The sequence below is a fragment of the Neodiprion lecontei genome, chromosome 2 (assembly GCF_021901455.1).
Source record: "Neodiprion lecontei isolate iyNeoLeco1 chromosome 2, iyNeoLeco1.1, whole genome shotgun sequence".
NCBI classification, from domain to species: Eukaryota; Metazoa; Arthropoda; class Insecta; order Hymenoptera; family Diprionidae; genus Neodiprion; species Neodiprion lecontei.
In genome coordinates, this window is record NC_060261.1 from 36,071,925 (window position 1) to 36,093,982 (window position 22,058).

The window sequence follows — 22,058 nt, forward strand, 5'->3', positions numbered from 1 at the left end:
CCTGATGAATTTTGAAAAGCGTCTGTCCCGACAAAACGCGGAGAGTAGCTGGTGTACGAAACACGTTAATAATAGAGTGCAAGCAGCCAAGCTTATCTCGACGGTGCAGCGAGCTCTTGAGAATCCGGCAACGGTAACAACGACGATATCGGTACCGAGGAAAATCATTGCGACGCTGAAAGTTCGTCCAATCATTTTTTACTAATCCGGTACAAATAACTTCCTCCAGATACGGTTACACCGGGCCTGAATTTGTGCGTTTTTCAATATTTCTCCTTCCTCAAATTTTTCTTTAAAATCTTAAGGGATGACAAGTTTGGGATAAAATTTTTTGAAGTCTTATCTGAAGACTTAAAAAATTGCGTTACGTACATATTTTCAAAAATTTTTTTTTTCACGTTTTCTTAGTACCACAAGATTCGATTTCCAATTTTGGTGTTAAATATACTTATTAGCGGTAGTGTTGATATTTAAATATTCATCTACACTCACTAGTTGTCGTTAATCGTGATTTTAAGCATATTTAGATCTACGTAAGTACAAGAGAAAAAGATTGAACAGAAGTTTTGAAGAAAGTAGAATTTTGAATGATCTAGACTCTTAAGTTTCGTTTGAAACTAATGCTGTTCATTTTGTATCCAAGCATTCAGTTTTATATTCGCTGTATTTTGTTGATTTTTCTCCTAAAAATTGTTAAAAAATCTGTAAATATGAGTATCCAGCATAAAAATAAATCTCGATGTGCTGTAAAAAAACTAGCGATATATTTTAATTCAACGAACCTAAATACCTTTAACAAAAAAAGCATTGTTAATTAAGGGGGATATCAAAAGCTATACTTCGCAGGCCTGTGTAATCAACCAATTACAACGCTGCACTGACTGTGAAGCGATAGTCGCCCGTATGCAAAGTGATTTACCGCCGATAGAAAATCTACCATTCTCAGCATCTTCTATACCGACCTGTATATGGAGATTGGAGAGGAGCCGTGGGAATCGAAACGAAAATAAGTTTGTCTACCCGGACGGCATGAAGCCGTAGGAACTGTCCGAGAGACTAGACTCTCAAGTGACGTCACACCGATCGCCGGTCACATGAGACCCGTTTACCTACCTCGTCATTCGTAGTGGAAAGAGTCTCTTATAACTGTACCGCGATTCCGTGCTCGCCGGTGTCACGGAACAGGAGATCTGTCAGTTAATATGTTTTAGAGTGCGTAAGAATTGACGATATTAGTTTGCCGATTATCCTCGATTTTCTACGTGCCCTAAATTCTCAAATCAGTATCCATCCTCCATCTCTCTTATTGTTAGTCTCCGCGTGACAAAAAATGGGACGCAAAAAAATTTCCCGATCACGTATTATAGAATGTATAATAATGGATCCACCATTATAAATTTGGGAATTCGCCATTTCAGATTTTGCAAATCTGATCCCATATTCGTGATCAGCGATCCCAAAAACCTCATGATACCAGTTTTCATTTAAATCTATTGATACATTCTCAAGATATTTTTATTTTATTTTTTGGAGATTTGTTGTTCGAATAAGTCAAAAAGTACTGAACCGATCAAAGGAAAAATCTAATCAGTTCTAAGTTTTGAAAAGCCGCGTCGATTGAGACCAAAATTATTGAAATCCAGTGACTCGTTTTTGAGACAACGTCGGACAAAAAAATTAATCACATACATATATACATACATACACACACCCAGACGTCCATCCGAAAGCGGTCGGAGATGATTCTCTAGATCTTGAAACGTCGAGATCTAGTGAAAACTTAACTTTACATTTTCGGGGTGATTACAATAATTTCCTTTTTTCTCCGAAAACGGAGAACCGGGAAGTTAAAAAGCACCAAATAGTGTTACTTCCAAACCGAAATGCAGTCTATAGAACTTCACACCGCCGATTGTTCACAATGTGTTGGTTTGACGGCGACGGTGTCAACCTCAAAAGCCAAGTCTGTCACAGAATTACGTGTACACCGATACAGTGTTGCTTTGACACCGATGTAATGTTGAATTGACACCGATGGTGTCAAGCTGATGTCGAAACCTCTTGCGCGTACAAGTTTGAACATGCCACACGTCCTCAGCCCGCGGTCAGAAGAGCTCGGTTTCCTCCTCGCGCGCTTACAGGCAGTCGCGTCGCATTTGAGGTAAAACGTGTTGTCTGTCTTGTAAAAAATTATGTCGGAATCGGATTTTGTAAATGTTTTCACCGCGAATTTGCTTGATATGGATGGCCCTGAAATGGAACATCTGTTAATTAATAATGCACAGCAAGCAGCAAATGTGCTGGAGGCACCGGATAGTGGTGATGTTGTTGCCGGAACATCTTTCCATTTGCGAAAGGGACGATACAACGGGGAGACGAAATGGATAAAAGTACTCACTCCCAATGGCAAGCCCTTGGAATATAATGATTTTATTATTGCAGGTAAGTGTTAATAAATAATATTTTCCGATAAATCGTTAAATGCTATTTTCTGTTCATCTAACACTATTTGGTGTTCTTTGAATAGTATCTAGGGTTTTTTCAACGCTGTCTGGTGTTCTTTTAACGCTATATGGTGTTATTTTAAACTATTTGGTATTGGCTTGTGTAATTACGCACCAACCAAGTATTATCATTTCATTCTGCGTACTGAATTACCACACGCTCACAATCAGTGTACGCTAATCTATCTCCATTTGGTAAATTTATTGGAAATAAACTATTAAATTGGAATAAAATTCTGCCACATTCTAGTCGGTTTTAGCTTTGATAAAAAACCGGTAGATGGTTTTAAATCGGCCCCAATTAGTGTTCAGCTTACACCATAATAAAGTCTTTATAAAAATCCACTCAATCCACGCCACATTTGTTTAAATCATCATTCGATTTACACAAGTTTTGTGAGAGCATTAGTTAATCGTTTTTGTAAATAATTGTATCCTAATTTCGGTTGCATTTTGCTTATTATTATTGAGGCGCGTACCTCGGATGCGTGTGATCAACGCAATGTGGGTACCTATATTGCTGTAAAACAATCTACCGCTTTGCATACATGTACTTCGGTACCCTTGTGTTGTGAATTCTTATAAATACAGACTTTGAATAGTGCTAAAGAGAAAGATACATTTTCACTTGAGCCCCCTACGAAATGTCGAGTCTTCTGTGAGACTGCAACAATTTAATTGAACTGATACACTTGCTGATGAATAATAGACTTCTATTTTTCTTTGGAATAACCACTTGAATTTGATGCCGGTTCTCAAACTGCTTGCAGCTAAAGCAGCATTTGGGCTTGACGACAACTACGAGGTAATAATACGCGATGAAGACGCCGCTGTTATTGAACCATCTATATTTCCTCTGTTTCCGACAACAGTTTTTCATTTAACACCAACATCTCACGTACCGATTGCACGTACAGGTAAAATATATCATTACCTGTATCGAAATCTTCAACGACCAGATTGCATGTAGCAGCTATTCATTCATTTAGCATAATTCACCTTATAGTTTGTTAACTAACTGCTTTGGTATGGGAGAATTCAGAACTTATATAGTTGATATATGTTGGTGTAAAATACTTACATTAGACTGGGCCAAAAAAATTAACTATTTTTTTTTTTTGAAAAATATATTGAGAATATCATTCAGTATGGCAAAAAAAAAATTTCATGAAATTTTAAGCCCTTAATATCAACTTTAAGAGGTCTATCATCGCTATTTTTGATTTTTAGTAATAATTTGATGTTTTACGTCAGAACTGTCGAAATATTGAAGTGAAAAAATTTATGTTCACTTATCCCTTTATAAAATTAAATTCCCTACAAAAAAGGGCTGATTATAGATTTTTGTCAGACAAGCCGTTTCCGAGTAATTAAACTTAATAAATTGATATAATTTCTCGATTAATTCTCGATTAATTCTCGATTAATTCTCGAGAAATTCTCGAGAAATTATATCAATTTATTAAGCTTAATTACTCGGAAACGGCTTGTCTGACAAAAATCTATAATCAGACCTTTTTTGTAGGGAATTTAATTTTATAAAGGGATAAGTGAACATAAATTTTTTCACTTCAATATTTTGACAGTTCTGACGTAAAACATCAAATTATTACTAAAAATCAAAAATAGCGATGATAGACCTCTTAAAGTTAATATTAAGGGCTTAAAATTTCATGAAAATTTTTTTTTTGCCATACTGAATGATATTCTCAATATATTTTTCAAAAAAAAAAATAGTCAATTTTTTTGGCCCAGTCTAACTTACATAGCCTGAATTCAACTCTATTTGGGGTTATTCTGTATACTTATATTGGTGTCGAATTTTTAAATCAACTACGATTTTTGATTGTATCAGTGATGATTGTTAAGCGTTTCATACTAATTATAGAATCAACTGCAGACACAGTTTCCATTTCGGAGATTTCATTGTCCAGTGCTACAAGTTGTGCTACAAGTTCTGTAAGTAACGGTTCACCAGCCAGAAAGAAGCAAAAGCTTGCAGATTTGGTAACTAGTTCATGTTAACATCATATTAATAATCCCAGTGATTTGAATTTTATATACTATAAGCACAGATTCAGTTTTGTCACAGATACCAGTAATGATGTTCGAAATTATCTATATTCACCCAGTAATACTTATAGGGATTAGATTATTTGTATTGATTAAAGTAATGGTTAGTATAATCTGGCTCAAAAATAATTATACAAACACTTCTCTTATATGAGTCTTATATAAACCAGGACTTGAAAGAAAAAATTAGAACTTCACCCGGTGGCACTGAAATTTTGAACGAATACGAGAAAAATGGTGGTCTCACAGGCCATACTCGACGAAAACTCGTTAATTTAGTTGTGAATCTGATGATAACCGACGTAGGCCCGCATCCCAAAAAAGATGAAAAAATTCATTATGCGAAGGAAATCGTATCTGCATTTCCCTTACTGAAGGATCCAGGCACGAAGGACGGTTATGTAAGTATGCCGTAAAAAATCGACGCTCTTGACTTATTGGCAGTAAATTTTGATGTGAGAGCAACATTGTTTGGTGCTAATTCAATACCATTTAACGGATTCTGACATCATCTGGTGCTAAATTTTGAATTAACCACCATATGTTATCTATATAGAACTAAAACTTTAGCCCGATATTTTTTACAGAATCATATACAGTAGCGAATATTTTATGTGTTAATAAAACTGTTTAACATTTACTGATTTAAATTTCAGGAAATATTCTATGACCCTGAAGGCCGGTCAGGTTACATCTCCTGGAGATTGCGCACCCTCAATAGACGTCGGCAGGTGCCAGGTAAAGAAATTAAAATTGAAGAGAAAGAAAACGTTCAGCCCCCAAAAATTGTGTACCCTCACAATGAGGAACGTGCGCAAGGACAGTTGATCTTCCTCCGCAATGCCTGTCCTAAGACACAAAAAAAAGAAATTTTATTGGCACTGGAAGATACGTTTAACATAAGAAGATCCGCACCTGAAAGGATTTTTGAGGATTTTCCTAGATTTTTGGATACGCCATACCTGGTATGCTACCTTGTTCTACTGATATAAAAGCCACACATAAAATAATGATATTGAATAAATTGATTCATGTTTCAGATTAACGCTGACTTTCGTCTTATGCATCCCAATGTAAAGGTCACAAATTTTTCAGCAGATGTAATTCTACAAGTGTACGAGAAATATTCTGCCAAGGCTAATAATAATACGAAAAGTTTCGATGATGAGGAACCAGGTATACTTTTATAATATTTTTTAATCGAGAATTGTTATTTATGAATTAATTTTTTCTATATGAAAATTTTATACAAATATGTAGAGATTATTTTGAATTATTATTTTGGATTGTGCATTTTATGGAAAACTTCTATTTCGAAATTAGTTGTGAGTTATGATATTAACTGTTCCAATAACCTGTTCCTTGTTGTTGCACTTTCTTCAATATAGATTGGGATAAGATGACCACGGCTCACATTACCTTGTTGAAATTACTACCTCCGACGGCGAAGGGAAGAAAAAAATCCGAACGCGACGGAGTTGTATCTGCCATTGACAGGCTGATTCTGTTTCACAAGGTTATACGATTAACGCGTATACACATTATGTTAATATTTCTTCTGACGTGCTTGGGGGTGTAACAAGTATTATGAGATCATCTAATTGCAGACTGGGACTCCATTGGACAACGCTCCGATAAAAACTGCACAGCCGTGCTTACTTGCTGTGGGACCAAACAAGGCAGCAATATCATCGTACTTCATTGCTGTTGAGAAAAAGGTGCTTCCCATAGATGCAACGGATTCATCAGCTGCGTTCGACACATTGTTTAAGTGCCACTTCGTATTTAACACAAACTTCGATACCAACTTAAGTATGTATTACAATTTCCTGCAAGAATTTTATTACAAAATGGAAAGCAATGTTCGTTTTACGGCACGAATGCGCGAAGTTCGTGCCTGGCTCACTCAAATTTGAACAATACGTGACTTTCTCTTCGTGATTGCTAGCTGCTATGGCAGCTCCTAGTCTTGTATCTTCAGTGCTTTATTCTTCTAATTTAGTTACTGCAGGTGCCTATTTAACAATACGTTTTGAAGTAATTTCTAATTAGAAATTATTTTTTTGGTTTTTGTTACTTCCTGTGATAACAATATTCATATCAGTTTTAAATGCTAATTTTAAGTGTGATTTGAAAGATTTTTCATAACTGCGCCCAATTTCTCTTCTTTACTTTCCTTATTTTTCCGTTTTTTTAATACTTGTATCATTTTGGGTTGAATGGTAAAGTTGAATGGTAAACATAACCCCGGTTAACATCACTCTGGGTTACGCGGATATAATAATTTTTGTTCATTTGCGCTCTCAACCATCATGGATTTCCAATGCTTTCTTTGCCATCAAAGATTTGCGACGATTCCTGAAATGACTAGACACCTTCGAATCGACCATGCCTTACTTCCTGGATTCAAATTAATCTTGAAATGTTGCTGTCCGCCGTGTTCAGTTTTATTTCAAACGTACAGTGGCCTGAGGAAACATTTACTAAAGCATAAGCAGGAGTCAGTCACTGCAAACGAATGCGGTATACAGTCCAATGTAGTTGATAATCCCGAATCAGATTTAGAGTTTCAAGTACACAACAATCCTTCGGACTCCTCTGCAGATCATTCATTCACAAATCTCGAAGACATGCAGATTTTCTTAGACGATTCTAGTTCTAGTACTAGTTCGGATCACAAAGATGAAATTCATTTACCTACCCAAAATAATCCATTGGCCACTAATTATTTATTGAAATTGGATGCAACCGGGATACCAAAGTCGTCACTGCAAAGTGTTATTGAAAGTAGTAAAGAATTAGTAAATAATGTGATCGACAACGTTTTGAATTTTCTGGATTCAACTGACTTAGGTCATAGCGAACCTTTGAGACAATATTTAGGTGATCAAAAAAAATTGTTCAATGGCATTGACACGAATTATAAAATTGGAAAGTATTATTCCCGCTTGGATGATTTTGTCAAACCTGTAGAGTTATCCATCGGGACTCGTTTTGATCAAATATTTGATTCTTCCACGAACACATACAAAACCGTCGCTATACCGTGCACCTTTATGTATGTACCAATTCTAGATAATCTAAGATTTATTCTGGCCAATCCCTCTGCAAGGAAAATAATATTTCATAAATCTAAGCAAATTACTCGAAATGGTAATAAACAAAAGAATAACACTTTGCAGGACATCAATGATGGTTCGTATTTTGCCTCACATCCACTTTTCGCTCACTCAAATTACGCACTACAACTACAGATATATTATGATGACTTTGAAACTACAAATCCACTTGGGAGTAAGACCGGTGTTCACAAATTAGGAGGAATCTATTTTACATTAAGAAATTTTCCCCCGTACGTTAACTCAAGCTTGGAGAATATTCATTTGCTGGCTCTATTTTACGCTGCTGATTATAAAACTTTCGGATTTGATGAAATTTTGAAACCAATTATCAAAGATATAAAAATATTAGAATCGGAAGGCCTTGACCTTGGAAAAAAGAAAGTTAAAGGTTCAATCATTGCTCTTAGTTTCGACAATTTGGGGGGAAACTGTTTACTCGGTTTGTTAGAATCATTTTCTGCAACATATTTTTGTAGATTGTGTACCGCTACTAAAGAACAAACTCGAGTTATGGTCTCCGAGAATGAACACTTATTAAGATCACACGATAATTACGAGGAAATATGTCAGCAATTAAACGCAAATACTCCACATTTACTCGGAATAAAGCGCAGAAGTATATTAAATGACTTACGGTACTTTAAAACATTCGATTGCGTCACTGCGGACGTTGCGCATGACATATTGCAGGGCACTGTACAATCGGAAATAAAATTATTCCTTAATTTCATTGTGAATGATATAAAAATTATAACTCTTCGTGAAATAAATGAAAGAATCAAATCATTTCATTATGGAGTCATTGAAATGGCAGATAAACCAAGTCCGATAGTGTTAGACAAGTCGGGCGTATTGATAGGTCAGCGAGCTGCACAAACATGGTGCCTTGTTAGGTATTTGCCACTGATACTAGGAGACATGGTTGATCCTTCGCATCCTCAGTACCATCTTATAATTCCCAAGTGGCGCGTTTTGACATTACTTTTGAGTTGCATGTCCATAATTTTCTCGCCGGCAATCAGCATTGGAATGATAGAGCAGTTAAAGTGGCTAATACAAGAACATCATTTGGAATTCCTGTCGGAATTTAAAACTCATCTATCGCCTAAACATCATTTCATGCTGCATTATCCTAGAATAATTTCACAAATGGGACCTATTGTACATTTATGGACTTTGCGGTATGAAGGAAAACATGCTTATTTCAAAGATTTGGCAAATAAATACCATAACTTTAAAAATATCTGCAAAACATTAGCCAATCAACATCAACGCTTCATGTATTACCACTGGAAGACAAACAACAAAGATTTGAATGTCAGTATCAGCTGCACAGGCGGAGGCAAATTTGATATGTATGGCAATTTTATATCTGAATTTTTGTTAGCGAGAAGCGATTTTCAATTTAATCCATCCGATAGAATATTCGTGGTAAAAAAAGTAGTTTTTGGATTTCTTTATAAAGTCGGATTTTTAATTGTAACCCATATTGATGAACTGACGGATCTACCCGTATTTCAGGTTATCACTCATATCTTTGTACACCACAATGTACCATTCGTTATTTGTACCGAGTGTGAAACAAAATATTTTAGTGATGAGTACCATGCTTTTGTAGTCGAACCCAAAATTATAAAGACCTATAGTTTAATAGACCTCAATCTGTTGAATCATAAGTATGCCTATGAATTTCATCAAAGTTATCACAAAACTACTTTGTTCGTAGTGCCGAAATGTCATATTTTTTAAACGTACCTATATGCTACTATTTTCATCATTATCATAATTATAATCTATATATTGTACTATTAGTTTTTACGCTTTTTCATGTCACTCAATTTACATGTTTATATAAATGCATACGGTATTGGAAAGTTCCTATCGCGCAGAACGGAAAGTACAAACAATAATAATTAATTATTATTTAGCTAATCTATTGTTAAAGAGAAAATAAGTTTTGTACTTTTGATATCAAATATATAATATGTAAGATTATTCTAAGGTTCGTGTGATTATATATATGTATGAGCAAAAATAAGTTTATATATGTATATATTTGAAAGCACATCTTTGGTGTTTATCTCTATAACAGAAATTATATATTGACTTCGATTATCTTATGAATCACTGTATTTTATTTTTAAACCCTACCTCATGTGTCATATATGCATATACCTATATTCATATAAGAAAAAATAGTCGGTTCGCCAATTCTCTGGTGTTATTACCATGGTGTCAACTTTTTGGGGTTGTTCTCAGGGTGTAAGTTCTATGGTGTTATATTGCGGATGTCAATATTCTGATGTTATCAACTGGGTGTCAGTTTTTTGGTGTTATTGCCAGGGTGTTAATCCGCTGGTGTTCGTTCGCAAGGTGCTAATTCAGTGGTGTGGATTCTTATGGTGTCCATTTCGATGTTGTTATTTCGCAGTGTGCAAATTCGTTGGTGCTGATTTTTATGGTGTCATAATTGTCTGGGCGTCAATACTCTGGTGTTATTCTGAAGGTGTCAGGTTTCGGGTGTTACTGCAATCGGTGTTACTTCGGAACACCAAACTTTTAACACCGTCTGTTAACACCAAGTATGCACACCAACGGAGTGGACTTTTCGGGACTACGCGTGGTGTTAAAATGGTGTTGATTTTGACACCAAATTTTTTACAGTGTAGTGGTTCAAAATAAAAAAAATCATAATATCTTCATGTAATATGGTATCCAAGGGCTTTTGAAACATCAGTCACGAATCTGAATTTGTAGTTCGAAATTCGAATCGGATATTAATATTTTTTGATTCCGTAAACTTGGAACCTGCAGTGTGAAAACGGGAAGATCGAGGGCTGGCTCACGGTCAGCCTAAAGCCCTTGTTAAACACATACAACTCGTCATTTTCGACACCATATAGTGCTAAATTTTGAATTAACGAATAAATGTTGCCCATATAATAAATACTAATTTATACATACATGCGTATAATCTGATATAATCTTATTGGATCAAATTCGAATTGTAATTTGTTTGTTTTCATATAATTTTATCGTGTTATAGCGGACTATTTTTTTCCCGTGTAATCTCGCGCACGGTGAAATATAATCACTGAATATAATTCTCAAGTTATGTACGAACATTTCCGATATCTAGACAGTGAATATACCTCAAAACACAGACGCCTTGTCTGTGGTATGCATCATTGTGACTATGGAAATTTTTATTTTGAAGATATACTAACTTCTGAAGAGGGTAAATCAACACCTCGATCATTCAAATTGCACCGAAAGGTGTCTGTTCGAGTAAAAAACTGCAGATGGTGTTGATTCACGTAAGATGACATCATTTTTAATCCCAACAACATTGCCGGAGTATTTCATAAACTTTATTGGTGTTATTAGTGACACCGAAATTCTCAGCCAATAACACCGAGCTTGTTTGCTAATTTCTGAAGAGGCTGAATTAACACCTTAGTCATTCAAATTGCACCAAAAGGTGTCAGTGTGAGTCAATCACTGCAGATGGTGTTGATTTAGTTAAGATAACACCATTTTTAATTTCAACAACATCGCCGGCGTCTTTTATACACTTTATTGGTGTTGTTTGTGACACCAAAATTCCTAAACATCAACTCCGAGCTTGTTTACACCGCAAATTTTTTACAGTGTAGATGTACTTGTGTGGGTATAAAAAGTTGAATACTAGACAAACGGCATTTCAAATTATACAATACTGAAAAACGCTGGAACAGGTTTAAAAATCGGTACCCACGGTGAAACAACACGAAGAGTTAGAAAAGTGGAGAAAAATTCTGTTCATTGACTGATCCGTACTTTGAAAGTTGAAGGATCCCGAGATTTGCCCGTACAGACAATAGGAGCGAAAGTCGAGATACGAGGGATGAGAGACGAGAGACGAGCGGAGGCGGGTAGAGGAGAGGGGCCGAGGATCCCCTCTTGTATAAGGTATAGGATGGGTACCTACAGCTGGACGAGAGGATAGGGGAATCTGAAAACGGTCCTCGTAAAAGATACAAAGGTGCGAAATCTTTTGTTTCCGGATTGTCTCGAGAGGCGGCGAGAGGCGGCGGGAGGTGGAGGACCGCTTCTGAACGGGGATGAGTCCACAAAAGGGGGATTCCCCGTCTCTCGACGCGCCGCGACGCCGAGCGTCAAGTGGAACGAACCATGGATACAGGTTCCACCGACGTTCCAAATATAATATACATATACATATATGTATAGCAATGCATAGGCGGACGCGTGCCTACGGTCAGGTGTATTCGGCTGTTCCATGGTAAAAGCAAAGTGCCGTTTATGGAAAAAAACGCGAGCAGGATCTCTCAGATTAAGAGAGAAGATCGTTGTTTGTAGAGGCGTGTAAAATCCTCGGGAAATTATCAGAAATCTCGACTATATGACGGTAATGACAAACCGACTGACGGTATTCTTGGCCACCGCCATCATGATTTCCGGTTTTAGTTCTTTTTATTCATACTTTTCTAGATTATACGATTTTATACATCCGGATGATAAAGGTTTTTTTGTTTTCTACGTGTATGGCACTGCTCTTTGAGCACCTTAAAACGAGCTTGGCAGCAAACCATTACGGCACGCGTGTGTGTTCGTAGCAAGTGTATAACCGTTGGGCGATTTTCCTCCTGGCAACGGAAGAACCTGAATATTTGAATGACAGGCGGATACGGGAGTATTACTTACCTGTGCAACGCAGGTGAAGCGTTAGCAGGAAAACTCGAATGCCATACTCAAGAGCGGCAGGCATTGTACGGATAGATACCAACCGGCGTAGCGATTCATAATTCAGTGGTGGAAATTAAGCTTATACCTTTCAACATACGTTATTTATTTCATCCGGTCCGGTCCTTTTGGAACGGTCGTGCCGTTTTACTTTTTCAACACGTTTTTGGAGGCTGGTCAATTATTTCGCCTAGCTATTTATACGTATGTATCATGGATGCGTTTTTAACGAACCGACACCCGAACAACAGAGCATGCAGGATTTTCCTTTCGGAGCTGCGATTCGACCGGAGATCAAGCCGACGATGATAATTAGAGGGAAAAGCACGAGTGAGAAAAATTTCATAAGTACAGATACGACCAACTGCGAGTTTGTCGGGGGAAAAAAAAAAAATTAACACGAGACGAGATGATTTTTCTCAAGATTTTTAATTGCCTTCGAGTTTTTAATCGCGATCCTGCAGCAGCATAACTGTTTCCTTTGCAAAACAGAAAATTATAAGACGCCACGTAACCGTGACGCCGGAAAACATTAAGGGACCCAATTTAAACTTGTTGGGAGCCAAAGTTTTCGATCCCCTGTAGCGACGACGTCAACCTGCCGAAAGATAAAACCCACCCAAGGCAAGTGTTTGATAAAAAAAGAAATAGCATAATTTCCGTAACTCTGGTAAAGAGATCGGGCGGCTTATCGTCAATGGCGAAATTTCAGCTATGGTTCAAGATCTGTAAAACGAACGTCATCGATCACTTGCACAGTGTTTTCACATAATTTCATTGCTTTCTCAACCATTTTCAGCTATTAATGAGTCGGAATGAAAAATTTTCACCCATTAATTGAGTTGAAATTTGGCCTGCTTTTTGAAATCTAAAATCTTTTTCCAACGAATCACTTTCGTATCGGTCAAACAGCCGTGAAAGAGTAACAGGTGTATACAGGTTACATGCAGATGAATATATGTAACGCCATAAATATACAAGCAAGGGTTGTTCATTCGAGATAAGCCGCTGAGAGAATTTATTGTGAAACGGGAACCGATCCGATGTGAATATACGTATATTGTTAATATATTATATGATTTTTTATTTTTTATCTCCGCGCCCCTTCTTGACAATTATCAGTTGTCGTTTTAATCTGTTGCGTAAGCTCGAGAATAATTATTCCAGATTGTAATACCCTTGTTGCGTTGTTGCTGCAGGCAGCTGATATACGAACGACCCTCCTCGTTATTTCCCGATTAATCACATAACTCGGATATATTCCAATAAATAATAGGTTTAAATTGTACAATGTATCACGGGTACGTTGCTAACACTTGTTGAAAATCATAAATCAACATGAAAGTCTTTGCATAAATTTCATTGAAATAATTACGAAAACAAAATTATCAGACAATTTCGAGGTCGAAGGATCTTTTGGAAAGACGTTCGTGTCCACTTGTATCTTACACACGAACGCGTAAGGCATACACGTATTTTATACGTACACACGCGAGATGATATGGAATTTCGTCAAGTTTTCTCCCGCTTCGCATTATTACTTTTATAATCCGTCAGTCCAATTTCGTTGAGCAGCAGCTTTTCAACATCGCGTTTACACGTGTGTGCGCCGTATATGTACAATACGACGTACGTGGCATATAATATAAATGTACACGTATGGGAACGCATTGTACGAAAAACGGGCCAACATGACAATATAATATCTCAACGTATAGAAATGAATTGTGTATTATCGGGCCATTATATATCTCACTGTGCGAAAAATCTGGATTGAAATATCCATTTGGATATAATTTTTATCACAGGAACTAAATAAGAGAGTTGCGAATAATTTCCTAAGGGTATAAAATAACTCTCACGAAAAGGCACGAAGTAAAACCCTAAGAAATTTCTCGGCCATCTTATTGTTAGACTCGATGTAATGCGCCCGTGTGAGAATCAATTCAATTTCCTTTCGATAGATTGATTTTTTTCTTTTCATCGCGTTACATTGAATTTCTTTTATACTAGAATTTGCACGGTAAAAAGAAAATTTGCGACTGGAGTGCGAGAAGCAGGCATCTCATTGTTATCTGTACTTAGTGAAAGGTCCGTATGAGCTTTCAACGTTTTCCTTCTTCAGTTTCACCATTTTCTGATTTCCCTTTCTCTGAAAATTCCCGAGCAATAATCGCGCCACAGATCTATTATGTACCCAACGATTTCGCAGCGAGGCATCGATGCCCATAGACTACCATTTTTCGTCTGTATACAGAATGGATTCTGTTTTTCAATGCACGCGGCACGAAGAGGAAATAAGTTGTTAATTTAACGAATTTGAATAATCTTAATTTACCCAGGCAGGTAGGTGGATGAATAGGTATTAAAAGTAGGGAGGGGTATGAATTACGTGAGGAGGAAAGAAATTGATGAGATGCTCAAGCCGGATTGAAGAATAATAATTAAACGTTAACCGGGTAAAACGTTTATTAATTAACTCATCACAACGTAACAGCGCGGTAACCCCGATACTTTCTCATCAATTTATCCAATAAAGAGTTTACAATATCTGTTCACTTGGAATAGTTTTTAATTATTTCTGAAAAAGAAGGAAGCTCGTCGTACCGAGAAGTTGAGAAAGACCTGTTCAAACCAGACGGTGAATTTGAAACTGCAGATTGGTTTTTTCTAAGATTTACAAGGTAAACTGAAAATCCGCACCATCGCCCCGATAGCTCATCTAAAGTAAATGCTTGATTTCTAAAGTGGGCATGCGGCGGAAGTTTATACGGTTTCGCCTTTAATTGCAAAGTTTCCGAAAATAGGGTAGATTGAGTGCTCGGCAAATATAACGACGTGAGCAAATACAACGTGTCTGTCTGCTGCTGCATCGCGTAGGCTCGCCTGTCCGTAAGACTTGTGAACAATAATATTGCAACTTGCTCGAATTACAATTTACTTTCGGCGATTGATCGAAGTGTGATTAACGAAGTGAAGACGGATAAAAATACCGCATAAACGACTAAATAAGAACGCAACGATAACGAGACCGTTTACCTAAAATTGGTTAAATTTCTTGACAGAAAAATGAGATCGAAACTGTTTGAAAAAATGAGCCAAGACAAAAGGATAGATTAATATTATTACACCGCGAAATATGTAACGATGAGCTATTCGTATAAGGGGGAGGAGGTAATTCGATTTGGTATTAATACCTGTGTTACTCATCCCGCGTGGTAAAATTATCACCGGTCTCCTCGGACGGTAAATACGTAATGTTAATTACTAAGTTCGATAGTAATTTGCGTATGCAGATTGCAACTTTCGCAAGTATAAATTTATTACCCGAGAGGGAGACGCCCTTTGACCCTGAACCAGTGACCAGTTGCCCTGCCTCCTCTACGTTCACCGAGTGAGAAACACTTATGAATTATGCAACGTTCCTGCAGCGTCATCCAGAAGATTGTGAAGCGACTGCTTGACCCTGCAGACTCGCCCAGTCGATTCAACGTGTAGTAAAATGTTGGTGGAAAAAGGGAATTGAAGAAATAAAATCACCAGGTTTCAACTATCCGCTTAATTAAGGCATTTGTTTTTTTTTTTCTTACTCCGGGATACCTAATTAGGTCGTTGAATGAAGAATTTGGAAAACTTCTATCAGGCCCGTTAGATAGAATGACGAACAATAATTGGCACGTACTTTTTCTTTTTTCAATTCAATGTTTATTAACCAAGATACGTAGCAGTTTGAAATTGACGCGTGACGTGAATGAATTAAAAATAATAAATAATGAAGCAAAAAAACTGCAGCTGTAATACTTTACAAAGCATACGGTATCGGTACAAATATTATCATTCTTATCAGTTCTAAATCGTTGCTTATCGCATTCTCCACAAATTATTGATAACTTGAATACCCGCTACGGCCTGCAACTGTGGGTATAGTTACGAAGGCTGAACCGCGAAATTCGACGGTATTTGCAATTAGTCTGTTCAATCCCGCTTTTTACAAGTCGAAGAGCAATATACGCAACAAATTCAAATCTCCCATGCTGATTCGTTGGACGAACAGAGGTTCCAGTGAGAAAATTCCGTATCCATGAGCGAGTTTAAAAACGGTTCTAAACCACCTTCGAGAGATTTATCTTATCTGGAAAACCTCTGCTCCTCGAGAAATAACTCGCGTAATCTTTGATGGAGAGCGTATAAGCTCGTTATCGAGGTTCTAGGGGAGGATACAAAACGAACGTTCAAGAATCGACCCGCTAGTGTGAATTTGGGATTTCTAACGGTAGCATCCCATGAATAAATCGATGTTCCGTAGGCGGTCAGGTTACTTTTATGGTTAGTTACGCATACTACCGTTCATTTGATAATCTCGGAACGCGCATCCCAAAGAAATGAAATTCCGTAAGGATCATTTGACGTCGGTATAATAGAAGCATGCAAATACAGAAAGTTCTACAACTTGCATAAGTTGCATAAATAATTCCGGCACGTTTATTATTTATACACAATGCACGACGATGTGCAATCCAAATTGCAAGCAGTTATCTGAATAGTACACCGACATTCTCCCAGTATCCAGAGTACTCGCCCGTAGCATCCGATAAATGATTATATGCTTACGATTTTCTCGAAACAACTATCTATCGAATTTATCGTTGGCAACATTTCCGAATCATAAAACGAAAGACCAGCACCAACATCTCACCGTTGCGAGTCAAAGAAGCTGTAGTTTGAAATCTACGAAACTGTAGAACTAACCCGAATGCCAACGCGCCCTTTGACATGTATTCATAGCATCCAACATTCGAGGTGGTAAGTTCACACGGTTCAAGAATCGTACTCAAAAAACAAAGCAAAAGAACGACTAAAAAGAAGACACGCTCATTGAAGGTACGACAGTTCCGATCGTGACCCGGACCTGGACCAACATCCAGCAGAGACGTCGTTAATAACGAAATAAAAATAAAAGAAATAGAAAAATAAGGAACTTAAGTATAAACAAATGAAACAAAAAGCAGTAGTTATCACTTGCAGGTTAATCCGATATCATCGACTGGCGCACTTTCTGAGCCTGTGACCTCTCTACATCGATAGCGCGTCTTTCCCTCCGCGAGGTGAGCCATTGAGTAAGCCTGAAACGTCGAGTAGGACGAGGAGAGCGGCAGAATGGTGGGGGTGGAGCGGGGGAGGGGGGGCAGAGAGGCGTTGGGGAAGGAGGAAGGGCGGGAGGGGGGGGACTCTAGTAGCGATCGCAGCGACGCGACGCGAGGAGTTGCGCGTAGAACTCGCGCCGGACGGTCGTCGGTGTTTATCCGTTTCTCGCTCGGCGAACTTGCAAAATGGAATGCCAGATCTCTCGTTGATACGTACGCAATACATTCAACAACGACGAATCTCCGAGGTTGTAGGATTAGCGGGGGAATAATAGTAAGAGGCACGGAATAGTTTTCATTGCGATATTTCTTTTTCCTCGTCTTTCTTCCATCGAAGCCGTCGTGCTGCGGACGGCGACGTAGGAAATAATCGATCGTCGACGACACTCGGTGCGCGCTGCGTTACGTGCGTAACGTAGAACGCGATTTATCCGGGATATCAAACAGTCAAGTGTTTCGATCCTCTCCTTCCTCGTTCCAGATATGCGTTTTGTACTCACGGTTTGTCGGGCTGCGAGCTCCGCGCCCGTTTCTCAGCCATCTGTATCTCCTCGGCGCGAGTAACGCTCTTTGCTCGTCTGTACCTGACCCGGGTTTCCGGCTCGCTGCGATCCTCTGCCATCGCCTCGCCCGACGCCCGACACACCAGATTCTATATTTAACCGCACTCTACTTATTCACGATTCGACGCACCGAACGGCCACAGACGACCAGCACTTGCCGTCAACTGGACGCTCTGTACTCGGAAAACGATTAGCGCCGCTTCAGAGATATTATCCGGCGATTACAGTACGCGACACGACGATACGCGTGTGTCTTCGCTCGCTCTACTCGCTCGACTCGCGCCCGGCTGTGTAACCGATATTTCCGACCGGTGTCTGCCGCTCTCTCGCTTTCTCTCTTTATCTCTCCGCGACTCTCTCCCTCGGTTCTCGATTGTTTTTGTTTTTCACTTTTGTTTTCACCGACGCGACGTCGTGTTTTCGGCACCGGTATTGTGACCTACGCCACACTCTCTCGCTCGCTCGTTCGCTCACTCGCGGTATTGTGAAAGTGATCTGTAATACCGACAACCGCGGCTAGTCACTTGGCATGCCTGTAATGTTCATAGAATTCACATGTTTCAATCACGTAAGTTTTGCCCAGGCGGGCCTAACGTCTTTACCACGGCGATAACAACCTTCCGACTCGTTGATAATACAAGGATAAATTATATCTACCGACTACAAGACGAGTCTATAACTAACTAACTAACGAACGAACGACTGACCGACTATTTCAGCTTTTTTCTGCTTTTCTTTCGCTTACTACTCCGCCTTGGTTTTTTTCATTCCTTTTTTTTCTTGCGCTCGGTTTCCCTCTCTCCGGGAAGATAACGAGACGATAATCGGAGAATATGATAGAAGGCTAAGTAGGGGGGAGAACCGGACGCCGTGCGTATCGTTTAGATACAACTGCAGACGAGGTGATTTACGGTTTCATTCGTTTCCTCGAATCCGAGGAATTTTACGTTAATCGAGGTCCGATTCCACGCGTTTCAGGAACGTCCTGGAAGCTTATCGACGAAATGTGTACCTATCTGTGGATTTAATTTACCGGGTGAACTTTTGCGAAAATCGGCAGCAACTCTCGCTCGTCAACGATCAGTTGGACGGAAGCATCGGTTTATCGTCGAACCAACGTCAAAGTCCTAACGATTAACTGACGGAAGGCCTGACTTGGCAATTCCAGCTGTGGCGATTTCTTCGGTGAACATATGATGCGAAAGGGCGTTGCTGAGTCAGCAATATGGCGGCGATAACAACGAACAGCTGATCGTTTTATGCAGTTTGCGGGCTCGCTGCAACGCGAGATGGTTCGAACAGGATATGTTGTCGGGCTTTTATTCTGTTGGCTCGTAGTGTCGAGTCGTAGCTGTAAGTAAAAAATAGGACGAACAAGGACTTGAAATTGAATATGCGATTATTTCAATTTTTGAAAATACAGCGGTATTCGATAACACCCGAATAATACGATCAAGCAGCTTGAGCGATATTCCCACCAAGACGGAACGACGCGCACAAGATAATGAACCGTGAAAAAAAAACAATTTGATTAAACGAATCGTCACACATATTCACAATCGGCAAAATGAGTCTGAAAGTACTCTTTTCGCCTATCAATACTCGTACACGCATCTTTCAGTAACACTGTCGCTAAGTTTTGAATAAATTTTATCGCGTCACGTGTTGGGCGAGGTTATAAGGTTAAATACAACTGAATATGAATGAGCTTTCTTTGCCGCTGTTCCTGCGTCTACCGCGTTGCTATCAGTTCATTTATATAGATGGCATTCCACGTCAAATCGACTTGGTCCTGACCTCTCCGATTGGGTTGGCGATTTTTTGTACGATAACGAATTCTTTGAACGCAGAGCCGTATAGGGCCGGCGTTCCCTTCATACTTTTTCGAGCTTTTTTCGAAAGAAAGCATTTTAAAAAATTAGAAGGAATAGCGAATCTACTATTGGCGGTGGCTCAAATATTTTCATACCTGACACATGGTTTTTCAGAATTCATTCAAATTGTTAAATTGTTCTGATCAATACGGTCGTTTTCAAAAGTCGTAGCTAATTCAAATCGATACCGAACGTTTTGAAAAAGACGAGTGCCTTGGAGAGTCAAAACAATCATATCAAAAAATCGGGAGCCAGATCGGAGAGGTCAAGGGTAAGACCCAGGTCGATTTGACATGGAATGCCCCATAATTATGTGTACACACGATCAGAGAGCGCATTATATAAACAATAATCAATTATATATTGCACATCTTGCTGAATTCATCACGGTGATCACAACCTGAGAGCCGTACTTACAGAAATGAAAGAGATGTTGAATGCAAATGTGAATACTTGATTGCAATTTGCGTTGTTTATTGTCATAATTATTATATCAATTTATGACGTAAGAGCTGTTTTATAGCAAAAACAAGAAATTACGCAATAAATAATCTCTGTGTATACATAACCTGCACCGAGTTTCAGTACCTGATGATAAATTTTGAATTTACTCTATGATAAATAATACCGCAAGGAAGGTCTCGAATGAATAATTTTATTTTACTTTCGATTCTTCTCTCATTATCCTTATCACTTTTACACCCGAAGATTTGCGTACACCTAAAATTAAGTGATACGTTCCTTGGAGACATTGAAAATAACATCGTTCGTTTTACTATCATTATCATTATTATTGTTTTTATTGTTGTTGTTATTATTATTGTATAAAAATTGAGTTCAGTCGAGGTTCGGCCTTTGTTACATCTCAGGGATGGTACGAGCATACCTATTATATTTTTTCAATATCGCGCTGCTGGATATCATATCCTCCACGTTACGTGCTTCAGCATTTTCAAGAGCCAATTCAATTTTTCATAACGGCAATTTATATACCAATACTCCCTGCGCGTCGCCGATGTTGCTGCAGGCGGAGAAAAATACTGGCGAATAATCCCCCTGATAAGAACTACCTCTTACACGAAAATATAACGCGATATGGTAATATGCATCCGACTACTCTACTATCCGATAAGCCGAAGTTTTCACATATAATCTCTGTTATCCCAAACACTTGCTGCAGCTCGCAACGGGGTAAACATAAAAATTGAAAATTGAAACACATTCGAAAAGAGAAAAAAATAGGATATGTGTTAAACAATTCTCAAACGTGGCATGCTCTAAAACGTTTGTCAGGGTCCAAAGATAGGTTCTGGGAAAAGGTGAGCATTCTACATTAAATGAAAGATCATGCTCGTTTGATTTTTCGCGTTTTGTCATTTTTTATTTCACAGCTTCTTAGGAACAGTGAACGAAAAAATTATTTTTCATCTTTATATCAATCAAAATATCAATTTACGTTGTAAGAAAGACCACCACTTTTATCAAGTCTCCAGTCGATGTTTGAGAAATGTGTCCGACGACTTTGTCATTATTAGTTCAATATCGTAAAGTGGTTGTAATTTAATACGAACTTTTAATTTAGGAAAATAAGATCTGAGCGGAATATATAGTTATATTACGGGTCGTGATATTTGGGTAGAGTATAGATGTCGGGAAAGAAATAAAAATCGAAATGCTACGACACGTTTCTTCGTAACTTGTGTAAAATGTATAAATAAAGTGAAAAATAGAATGAGGACGATCTTCCACGTAGCTTAGAACGATCATCTTTCCCAGAATCTTCCGTTCAACCTAATTTAACATATTGCATTGGCAGTTTGGAAAATCGCACGTTATTTTTTTCTGAAACACCTTAATACAGATAGATACGTGCAACAGGAGTTTTGGTAAAACTCGCCGCTGAACGCCACTTTTAACGTGGTAGCAACCGAAAACGTCGTTTAAGTTGACTGTATTCGGCTTTCGGCGTTGAGCGCGTCGAATTGTCGCACAACGCAGGCGTGTTGAAATAAAATTTAGTCACGGGTCCTTTATC

At 38.3% G+C, this 22,058-nt stretch overlaps 2 protein-coding genes across 2 annotated transcripts in view; one reads left to right on the forward strand and one right to left on the reverse strand.

Moving 5' to 3' along the window:
* Window positions 1–18,834, reverse strand: part of LOC107218249 (diacylglycerol O-acyltransferase 1) — a 57,763-nt gene extending 38,929 nt beyond the window's left edge. The window contains exon 1 of the mRNA XM_015656071.2: window positions 18,087–18,834. Within this exon, the coding sequence (XP_015511557.1) occupies window positions 18,087–18,208 (122 nt within the window). The 5' untranslated portion in view covers window positions 18,209–18,834. The remainder of the gene's footprint in view (window positions 1–18,086) is intronic.
* On the forward strand, window positions 5,557–8,039 carry LOC124292951. Its single transcript, XM_046731818.1, has 3 exons — window positions 5,557–5,753; window positions 5,966–6,093; window positions 6,185–8,039. Exons 1-3 carry the CDS (start codon window positions 5,609–5,611, stop codon window positions 6,491–6,493), a joined length of 582 nt encoding a protein of 193 aa, XP_046587774.1. The 5' UTR covers window positions 5,557–5,608; the 3' UTR covers window positions 6,494–8,039.
* Window positions 18,835–22,058: the final 3,224 nt, after the last annotated feature.

Coding starts and splice junctions, on each gene's coding strand:
- LOC124292951 (XM_046731818.1), top strand. CDS start 5,609: ATGTTTCAGATTAACGCTGACTTTCGTCTTATGCATCCCAATGTAAAG. Junction 5,754..5,965: donor TTTCGATGATGAGGAACCAG/GTATACTTTTAT, acceptor TCTTCAATATAG/ATTGGGATAAGATGACCACG. Junction 6,094..6,184: donor GGCTGATTCTGTTTCACAAG/GTTATACGATTA, acceptor ATCTAATTGCAG/ACTGGGACTCCATTGGACAA.